Below are 11,500 nucleotides of genomic sequence, written 5' to 3' on the forward strand. Positions count from 1 at the left end.
CAGCCCCTTTCCCCTTTCAAGATGGCGGAAGGAAGCGCCCGCCGACCCGGAAGCGTTATTTTCGGAGGGTGAGGAAAATGGCGTGGAGTTGCTGTGCCCGAGTCTGGGTTAGACAGGAGTTATGGGGTAGTCGTGGAATCCGGACACACAGGTAAGGAATGAAGCGGAGCCGCTACCCACAGGAGAAGGGCGGTGAGGTTTAGAGGAAGGGGCTGGGGGTGGGTGAGGTGGTGTGCTGCTGCAGGTATCGAGGAGTTCGCTGCGAGGGTGTGCCTGGGAGAGCGGTGGGGTTATCAACTTTGCCGCTCGGCTTTCCAGGAGTCTGTTATTTTAAAAAAGAAATACGGCACCCAGAACGATGGGTTGGATCCAGTTCCTGTGCTTCTCTTTCCACCCATCCTGATCGAGGGCGGGGAAGAGGGAAAGCCTGTAGTAAAGGAGTGGCTGTGGATGAGGGAAGGACGATGCCTGCAGAGTACACTGGTCCAGCAGTTACACAGCGTCTCCTTATTCCAACGGATTGAAGAAAGACAGTTGGGTGTGTTTGTCAATGGCACAACGGTGCATTGGTAGACAAATGGACTGAAGTAGCTTCACAGAGTCTAGTACAAAATGAAAATATAAGATTTCCTTGGTAGCACCTTGATAATAGTTACTTGTTAAACTTACAGCCCATCTACCAAATCATGCTTAAGGTGCCTAACAGCAATGATACAAATATAATAATAATAGTAATGATAATAATAATGATAATAATAATAATAGTAATATCCAAAGTGAGAACCATAAACAAAATCATTTATTGTTCTGATATCCAGTCCCATCTGACAAATTATGATTCTGAAACTACAAAGCTTTTTGACAAGTGTCAATTGATATTCCTACTGAAATTACAAAACATGGCTTAGGTGTTCCTTTTTTCTCACAAGCTGCTGCTTGGGATAACATCTAGGGATGATTAGGAAAAGGAGAATAAGACAGAAACTATGTCTATATAGGCGGAACACAAGGTATCGTTTGGGTACCTAAACTGCTGTTAGTACATCATAGTTTAGTGTTATAGCTGAAGTGGCCTAAGACAACCATGTAAGGTGCAAAACAAGTTGGCATACAAACTTTGAAAGGTATATTCTGGATAGGCAAATCACAAAAAGATCATAACACCTTGGAGTGGTGAGAAGGTGCTTTTGGCTTCTCTTAATCTGGAGATTCTAAGTAAGAAACTGGTATTTCCTAACATCTTGGAAACATTTAGAATGAGTCCACTTTGTGTTCCATATGTATTTACTTTTAGAAATACCCTATATACACAACAAAGAAATGGATTCAGAAGACCAGCACAGAAGAGTGATCCCCAAACACCAAACCCAAAAACTGGTATCAAGCCACAGAAAAGTAGTTTGTCTCCTCCAGCCTATCAAGAATCTTCCCATTCAGTGAAAATCCTTGTGAAGCCATTCATCTTTACAATTGGGGTAATGATTGTTTGATATTGCAGATAATGTGTCGCAGTCCTTATGTAATTAACAAAAACTGGTTTGTTTAGTGGTAAGCTACAGAATTTTCATATAGAACAGGGATTATATAGAGGTGAGATTTTGGCAGGCAGACCCATTGCAGCACTATGACAGCTGAAGATACGTGTATCATTTTTTTAAAAAATCTGTAGAACAATTAAAGTTTTGGGACCCATGTCCGTATAATGCCTGAGTAGGAAGAACAGGGCTGTCCACCTTCCCATCCCTACCCACTGTTTCTGTTCTGAACACTGTAGGTCTGAACGCGGCTTCTACCCATGTTCACTTAAATGTGAGTGGAAACATATGTGTAGTACAAAATCCTGCTTTATCAAGATTCCCATCATGTTCTATTCACTTTGAAGCAAACACAGGTAGATAGTCCTCAAATGTTTTCTGGTCAATTTGAGAAGTTTGAAAACAGATGGTTGGCACCAGCTTTTGCAGGGATATTGGGAGCAGCCCCAGCATGTGCAGCCCCATGCCTCCTGTATATATAGATAGTTCGTATTTAGGCATAACACCCAAATTAAAGCATTTAATAGAAATTATATTTTCAGTTTAAAGACTCCAAAAGCTATGTAGGGAATAGAGATAAAATATTACTGGTATTATAGACCACCATGGCTGTAGAGGTCATGCCATACAATGAATTAACAGTCTTCTGGTGCTAATTTGAATGCTTATGGTAACAAATTATCTGAATTATGTGTCACCTGAAACATTAATTAAATATATTAGTTTTCAGGCTGTGCTTTTGGATCAGCTGCTATTTGGCAATATGAACACCTCAAAGCCAAGGTTCAGAACTATTTTGAAGATAGTCGAGCAGACTGGATGGATAAGGTGCGACCACAAAAAGGGACGGACTTCAGAAGGCAGGTATTTTGGGCACTAATTATGATTTTACTATTGAAACTATTGTACATGATGACTGATTTTTTTTCTATTGTGCCTTACCTTGCAAAGCCTTCTGGATATTATCTTAGTTTTCTTGACAAATCTCAAGGAAAAACCCATGAGGGAAAAATATATATAATATGTTCAATAGTAAGAGAAAAATTATGGATGTTAAAGTGTGACTCAGCCATCATAAATAAGATAACATCTTTGGGTTAAAGAAAGATGGTAAGAAATAACATTTTTAATTAGAGATGGAGTCAATTCATTATCACTTTTTTCATTTATTTGGAAGATTCTTTCACAAACTCGAAACATACCTGTTGAATATAGCTAATCACAATGTTTAGCATATGCAATCCAGAGGTAAATTGATATAAAATATGTATATTTCATTAGGAAAATGCATCACTTAGAAATCAGACATAAAAAGGAACAAATCCTTATTTACTGCATGGATATAGTATTTAGATTTGTTACAGATAAGAGTAATCTCTGTACCCACTTTTCTTTATGGCCCTATCCATCGTTGGCATGCTGATCCCAAAAGGTTACCCACAAGGGAATGTTGCCCTTAGGTTAAAAAGGTTCCCAGCCCTGGTTTACACTAACCAGAGAGGAGTGCGGTTATCTTTTGAAGATAGGTGTTTGTTACCTATGCATAATTACAGTTTTCTAAGAAAAGTTTTGGGATAGAATATTCTTCTTTTGTTTTGTAAACTTTATTTCTCCAATGCTTTTGTGTATTGAAAATACTAAATTGCATATTAATGAGTTTAATATCCATTGTCTTGAGATACTGTATATATTGGATCAGGCCATATTAAGACTGCTCATTTTCTTTCAGATTAACCAGTGGTGGAATAGTCTGAGCAACGGGCAACGTACTGTGTCAGGTTTGTGTTAGCTTACAAGTATTAGACATTCTCAGGAAGAGAAATATGGCAAACAGGTACAGTATGTCACTAGATAGCTTTGATAACATGCTTACAAGTTGTTAAACCTAAGGCAGTCTTTTCCACCTATGTGTTTAGTTTGCTCCACTACATTATATATTTTGGCCTAACATTATTTAATATTGCTCCCTAACTTAGTGGGAGGCAGTGCGATTTTATGCTCAGATTATTCCTTCTAGAGCAAGGATGGATAACCTGTGGATTCCCAACAATCCCAGCCTGCATGGCCATAGATGCTGAAGGCCAGACATTTCTCACCCCTGTTCTAGAAGGTTGAAGACCCTTGCCTATTGCTTTCTGTAAGACTTTCTCCATGATAATGGCTCTGTCACACAAGATTGTTTCCTGCATAGGAGCTGGTTCTGCTACTAGAAAGTTGTAACAGAATGTCAAAAATAGTTTGCTTACTACCTAGTAAATGCTTTAATATAATTATGATACAGTGGAACCTCGGTTTTTGAGCTTCTCGGAAGCTGAACGTTTCAGAACTCGAACGCCCAAAACCCGGAAGTAATTGCTTCTGTTTTCGAACGTCAAATGGCTTCTGGGGAGTTTCCCCCCCCTTTTTCTCCATTGACTTCGCTGACCGCCCTTTGCGCCTCGGTTGTCAAATGTTTTTGAAGTCAAGCAGTCTTCTGGAATGGATTACATTCGACAACCGAGGTTCCACTGTAATGTGTTATTGGGGACTGAGAAATTGATATTTCCTGAAGAATATAGGGTTTACCAAATGAAGATATGGTTTCCAAATATAAGTGTGTGGTGGTGATGGAACATGTTTCATTCCACTATTCTTCATCAGTAAGAAAAAGAAATTAAGGGTGGATTAGTATTTTGTAGGCAACTTTTGAAAAGTCTCATATGAAAGCAAAAATACAAGTAGTCTTTAAAGAACGTTTGAGCACAGTTATTTGTGACCTGAATGAAAACTGGGTTGCATCCAAGGCACGGGGGGAAAGGAACTGCTTGAAGGGCCAAATCCTTACCTGCAGGTCAACTCTGACAGTGCATTGCTTCAGTCACCTGATGTCATGATGACCCCAGGTAACCCCTTTTCCTTTGCCCTCATGGTTTGCTTTCAGAACACATGGGCAATGGCACAGCTTTTTGCAATTGTCATTAATCAGATCATTGTGGATGCTTACAAAGCCCAGTGCAGTTTGATTTCAAATAATCACCATCATCATTGGTGCTTGAATAGTAGTAGTAGTAGTGGTGGTGGTAATATATTTGTACCCTGCTCATCTGACTGGGATGCCCCAGCCACTTGGGGCAGCTTCCAACAAATATAAAAACGTAATAAAACATCAAACATTAAATACTTCCCAATACAGAGCTACCTTCAAATATCCTCCGGGTTGGATGTGTTGGATGGACTGTGCAATTTTGGCTTTGTTTTGTTCCTGAAAATATTCTTTTCAGAAATATATATTTCTAGATTTCCCTTCATCCATTTGGACATGTATGTGGGCATGAATAAAGCTATTCATACAAATACAATAGAACCATGAAACCGCAGCATTACTAACAAACTAGCAAAGTCAGAGGCAGCAGTAACAACTTTATAAAGCAGAGTAAACATAAACACGAGCAGTGTCTGAGAAAATGAATATATTTCACCTGGCCGTTGAAGGGTTGTAATGTTGGTGCCAGACATCTCTTTCTGGGGAGGAGAGAAAATCCACTTGAAAATAACTGTTTTGTGGTGCTTGGGTTTGCAATAACTATTTGTGGGTTGTATACATTTTATATTAGAATGCTTTCACTGCTTGGTTTGTCACTACACTTTTCTTGTTAAATCCGTAGGCATTATAGCTGCAAACGTCTTTGTATTCTGTTTATGGAAGATTCCCTCTTTGCAACGAGTAATGCTTACATATTTCACATCTAATCCAACTTCTCGTAAGTGTGCATTAAAATACATGCAAAATTGTACAAGATTGTGTATTATTTTATTTTGGGTCTGTGGATTGACCACCTGATTTAAGGAAATGCCAAGCAAATTGGTTTCCACAATACAAATAGTTTGGGATGGACAAACTAATGAAACAATTTACCTGCATAAATATTTTTAGCTTCATGTAAATATCTTACAGAAGTAGAATATCTTCTTGCTTTGTGATACACTCAGTTCTAAACTAGGCAGGGAAAGAAGATGATAGTCAAATATGTTAAAAGAAAGGGGTCAGCAAACTTTTTTCAGCAGGGGGCTGGTCCACTGTCCCTCAGACCTTGTGGGGGGCCGGACTACTGTATACTTTGAAGGGGGGGAAATGAACGAATTCCTATGTCCCACAAATAACCCATAGATGCATTTTAAATAAAAGCACACATTCTACTCATGTAAAAACACCAGGCAGGCCCCACAAATAACCCAGAGATGCATTTTAAATAAAAGGACACATTCTACTCATGTAAAAACACACTGATTCCCGGACTGTCTGCAGGCCGGATTGAGAAGGCGATTGGGCCAGATCTGGCCCCCAAGCCTTAGTTTGCCTACCCATGCTGAAAGAGCACACCAAAGCCTTGAAAATTATGCCAGGCAGATACACTAGCTGTAGAAAACACAAAAATGTCTAGGTTTTTCAACACTTCAGAGTAGTTTACTATAAGCTAATCTGTGACAATATATACTAGTTGCAGAAAGATGGGATAAAATTCAGATTCTCAGTTAAAATTTTGGTGTTTTCTTTCCTTCATAATTTGTAAAACCTTGCCTAACAGTGCATTAGAAGTGAGGGGAATCTTAGTTAATTGTTTCTCTATATTCACTTGTCCTATCTGTTATCAGTTCTTCATTGTTATGTAAGGTGTAATGTTTTGTTGTTTTTTGCTGTTGAGGAGTCCCATCTCCTAAGAAGTGGATGATTAAGATTTATTTAGCTACTGTTCATTTTCATCCTTCTCAACTAAAGCACTAAACTGTCTAAACACAAGATAAATATTTTTATGTGCATGCCAAAATCTACAGTGGAGGGAAAGCTGTACGTACAAGTCATTGTACAAGTGTGACCTAAGAGGCACATTGCAGGCAAAAATGTTAAGGTAATCTTTTTTAAAATTATGATTAAAGAGAGGTGGGCTTTTCTGAGAAGTAAAATCATGTGCAAAAACATAATGCTTAATGATTTTGACAACCCAGTGATGACTATGTTTTCTCTTGAGAAGTTCCATTCTAATAGTTCAACTTGTAAACTACTGTGAATGGAGAGATTAAATGCTAAAATAGTCTTAACAGCTCTTTTCTTCCTTTTGCCCTAGGAGTTGTGTGTTCTCCCATGTTGCTATCTGCATTTAGTCATTTCTCATTTCTACACATGGCAGCCAACATGTATGTTCTGTGGAGCTTCTCAACCAGTGTAGTCAATCTTCTGGGACGTGAGCAATTCATGGCAGCATACCTTTCTGCAGGTAAGTTGCCTTCCTTGGTTGTCTTTTTATGGCAGGCATCCCCAAACTCGGCCCTCCAGATGTTTTGGGACTACAACTCCCATCACCCCTAGCTAACAGAACCAGTGGTCAAGGATGATGGGAATCGTAGTCCCAAAACATCTGGAGGGCGGAGTTTGGGGGTGCTTGCTTTATGGGCTCCTAAGGTGATTTAAAACTTGTATTTGACTTGCACTGAAGTATCTTTTATTATGTGTTATGAACATTCTTTGGTCATTGGAGAGAAACTGGCATTCATCAATATAATCCTCTTCAAACATGACTGGATGAAGACTAGTTTAGAAAAGTCTAAGATAATTAAATGATGAGCTCCCCAAGCAGTATCCTATGAACTAGTATGAGTAATGTCCCAGGCCCAGGATCAAGGGGCCAGCTACTAGGATTGGTTTTTTTGGTCCGTTAACCACGCTAATCTAAGGTGGGCCACCCTTGAGACGTCACCACCATTTTAGTTTAGATAGTTTTAATAGTTGTTTGGGGGTGTTTTTTCACAGAATTAGCTTTCCTAAATTAGGTAGAAGTTACACTTGCTAAAATGTTATAGTTCATAGAAATATAAAAGAAATACTATTACATATTTTTTTAAAAATAATAATAAAGGAAAATAAAAGGTAAATGACTTCTTTCTTGGCTTAGGCATAGATCATGCTTCAGAGCCCCAGAGGGAAAAAACTAAGTAGAAGTGAACCGCTTCTGAAGCTGTTTGTCTCAATGCCATAAATCAGTCCGACTTTGGAGACCCTATTCTGGATAAAACCTGTGTCTGCCTTAAGAATTGCATGTTCATCTGTAGGACAGTCCAGTGTGCTGTGAAAGCCATGGGTTTAATGAAGCAAATGAAACTAGGACAGTAAAATGAGAATATTTAAATGTTTCATGTCCCTCACTGAATTCGTGCTTCTGACAACATTATTATTTTTCTAGGGGTTTTCTCCACATTTGTGAGTTATTTTTGCAAAACGGTCACAGGAAGATTTGGATCATCACTTGGAGCAGTAAGTCCTGCTGAGTATAAACCAATCTGTCTGTTGTGAAAGACTGGTTTTGGAGCACATTGTTTTCTGTTTTCAGAAGTCAAGGTATTTTGGGGGGAAAGTTACAGTGGAGAGTACGTTAGAAATCTATTGAAATATTTGGGGAGGGGGGTCGGTCTGTAAGCTTCACCCCAGCAAAAGTTACTTAGCTAACTGTTCCCCCCCCCCCCGCTGGTTAGATCTGTGGTTCCCAACGTGGGGCACACGCCCCACAAGGGGGCAATTTGATTTTTAAGGGAGGCAATTCGATAATGAGTTAGACCAAAGTTAATGGCGTTCTCCACATGAATAGGAGTTCCCTTTTTGAATAATAAGAATTATATGTCGGGGGGGCATCAGGATTTTATAGATGTTTAGGTGGGGCATGGCCAAAAAAAGGTTGGGAACCACTGGGTTAGATGGTTTGTATAATTAAAAAAAAGAGATGCCTCAGTATCAAATAAGCTATAAGTAAAATCAGTGATGGTGCCAACTCAAATTTTTATGGTGCTCATTTTGTGCATTTTAGTATTTGCAGCAATCAGAACTATTTCCAGCTTGACTTCCATTTAAACACTTACTGTATTTGGAAACAAGTCCCATGGATTTCAGTTAGATTCCTAACTAGCTTTTTAGGATTATAGTTTTACTGTCATATTTCTGTAGCCTTATTCTGAATTAAGTCCCAATATCAATAGGACTTAATTCACAGCAAAACAACTAATTACCACTGCAGCTTTTACCCCCAAGTACATCTTTACTTGGGGAGTAAGTTTCATAGAACTCATTGGCACTGTCTTCTGAGTAAAACATGAATGAACTTGTCAATATCAGGAATAGGTTGGGTATGTTATATCAGATTGTATTGTTTTCACGTTGATATTTTCTATCTTGAATAGCAGAAAGATTTATTCACAGACAGGAAATGGTCTGTGCTTTCTTAAGGAGAAGGGATTTGCCACAGGCCCCTTCACTGATATAATTGTTTTAAAATAGCTGTAGAGTTTGGGTGACATTCAACTAAGTTATATGCAGAGCAGACACATTAAGCCCATCAATTTCAATTTGTCTATTCTGAATAGAACTTTGTTGGATATCACCCTTTTGTCTTTAGTATTTCTCTTAACTTTTAGGGTCTTTGCAGCTGGCATACCGGTAGCTGAGAACCTGCAGCCTCATTTCCACATCTTATTGGTAACAGTTAATGGCCATTGTGAACCTAACTGTTTTTGGCAAAAAAAATAACAGTAACTCAATTCTGTTGAACCTCAGGTCAAGATAAGCAATAATATTTTCTGACTTCAACAGAAATTCAATTCTAAATTGAATTTTTCCTGCTTTTGTATTTTGCATTTTTATTGCCAATTAGCCAATTTTAATTTTTTAAAGTTTTGCTTGTATTCTAGTCGGGTGCTATAATGATGGTCCTTGCAGCAGTATGTACGAAGATGCCAGAAGCCAGGCTAGCCATCATATTCCTTCCAATGTTCACATTTACAGCTGGAAATGTAAGTGACTTGAAAGAAGTGAAGCAACTTCTCTTCTCTGTTGCTACCTGTTTTTGTCTTATGGGCTTAACTTTTAAAAAGACACAACAGAAAAGGAAAAAGGGGTGAAAAGGGAAAATGAAAACAATAGAACTCAGGCGCCTGTTGCTAAACATTACATAGTGATTCTTATAATGACCATCTAGAAAGGAAGCAGTTCAGGGAGGGCAGGAACTAAGGTTGCCATATTTCAAAAAGTGAAAATCGTGATTTCTGTGATACAGTCCAACTCTGCATCCAGTCTTCCTCTTTTGCAACCAGATGGAATGGTTGCTATCAGGTGATGGGAAAGGATTGCCAAAGGAGCTGGTCTCTCAGCAGAGATGGTAGAACGGGTCTTCTAATTTACCAATACAGAACTGAGGCTTGGGAGAGAGTTACCATATTGGCCCGAATATAAGATGCACCTGCAAATAAGCCGCACCTTTAAAATTCAAGGCTCATTTGCGGGTGTGGGCCGCTGCTACCCCGCACTCCCAGGCTGCTTCCCGGTGGGGGGAACCGCTCGGTAAGGTCGCGAATATAGAGTGGCTGGGGAGACCCAGCCGGATGGGCGGGGTACAAATAATTTACCGTATTATTATTATTATTATTATTATTATTATTATTATTATTATTATTATTATCAGGCCAATACGGTACATGCTCAAAGTTGCTCAATATATCCATGGTAGAGATGGGGCTTTTACTCAAATCCAGCTACAACCCTCGCCCTTGTTCTCATTGACTAGGCATGACTAAATGGGATTTATGAATGTGGACTAGATTCATTTTATCATTGTTGAAGCTGCTGAAAGATGAAGGCAATGCTGTTGTTGTTTGTGTTTTTTGCCAATGCTGTACTTGTTTACTCATTTCTAGGCTTTAAAAACCATTATTGCACTGGACACGGTCGGAGTTGTTTTGGGTTGGAAGTTTTTTGACCATGCTGCACACGTTGGAGGGGCTCTCTTTGGCATGTAAGTTTTTGTACTGTGCTAGTACTACGAGAGTGGTGCTTCAGTGTGTTGTAGTTTGTTTGTCTTCTATTTATTTAAAATAGCCCTGTAAAATTTCTACTGAGAAGTGGTTTTGGCCCATAAGGCTTCATGATATATACCTATAATGTGTTCTGTGAAAGAATTTCAGTTGAAGTTATGTGTTTGTTGCTTTTAAGGTGGTATGTAACGTACGGGCATAACCTAATATGGAAGAATAGAGAACCGGTGGTGAAGGCATGGCACACAATAAGGACTTGGAGACCAAATAAATGAGGTGGAGCTCGCAATTGGCGCTTTTTAGAAGAAACTTGTACAGAAATGGCGTGCCGCTTTGAAGACTGGAAAGTGGATTGGTTGTTACATTACTTACACCGTAATGGGATCTTTAGTTCTAAATGTGGTAACGCTCCAAAATAAATGCATTTCTGGATAAACACATAACCAAATGGAAAACAATAAAGATTTGTATCTCATTGCTTTATTAAGGGAGTCTGTATTATTTCCTCTGGCTATTGGAGTAAAAATAAAATTGGATCAGTTGCCTGATAGCTTCTCATTTAGAAATAAATTAAGATGCCAACAGTTTTAGTAAAATCCTGATACTACAGAGCTTTGGTTAAGAAACTGCCTTGTCATTCTCCTTGTCTTAATTTGCAATGATGTTTGATATTATTAGGCGTATATATTTTTATGCACACAAAGAGCTGTGCTCTACAAGTAAGATATGGCCTCTTTCAAATATGTGGGGCGGGGAGTAGTACAAATGCATTTGCTGCAGGAGGTCTGGGCTGTGAATGGAAGGGCATGCACAGTGGGCTGCTCCAGGTGAGTCCCTTACTAAAAGAAATGAAATAAACCCCACACTATGGGGGCTGGCACCATTTGCCAGTAGCATTCATTAAGACTACACAGATGACTTAGCTAGACCAGAATAGAAACCATCCTCTTTCTCCCCTTTCCCCGCTTGTTAAAATTGCTGCCTGACATCTCACTTCAGGCTCCCTCTCGGGCACTGCAAAATGTTAAGAAGCTCATTCTTAACAAAGGAAAGGCAGCCTGTTCCAGACCCTCCAAGTGTCCCAATTTTCCAGGGACGTCCCTGAATTAGAGAAGCCATCCCAATTTCCAATTTAA

General features: G+C 39.1%; 1 protein-coding gene across 1 annotated transcript; it reads left to right on the plus strand.

Annotated features, from left to right (window-relative positions):
* Positions 1 to 10: 10 nt before the first annotated feature.
* Positions 11 to 10,847, plus strand: PARL (presenilin associated rhomboid like). Its single transcript, XM_035133780.3, has 10 exons — positions 11 to 151; positions 1,295 to 1,475; positions 2,259 to 2,399; positions 3,265 to 3,313; positions 5,180 to 5,275; positions 6,638 to 6,787; positions 7,751 to 7,821; positions 9,246 to 9,347; positions 10,248 to 10,345; positions 10,543 to 10,847. The coding sequence occupies exons 1-10, from the start codon at positions 78 to 80 to the stop codon at positions 10,637 to 10,639; spliced, it is 1,059 nt and encodes a 352-aa protein (XP_034989671.2). The 5' UTR covers positions 11 to 77; the 3' UTR covers positions 10,640 to 10,847.
* Positions 10,848 to 11,500: the final 653 nt, after the last annotated feature.

Source organism: Zootoca vivipara, chromosome 5 (genome assembly GCF_965207765.1).
Source record: "Zootoca vivipara chromosome 5, rZooViv2.hap1.1, whole genome shotgun sequence".
NCBI lineage: Eukaryota > Metazoa > Chordata > Lepidosauria > Squamata > Lacertidae > Zootoca > Zootoca vivipara.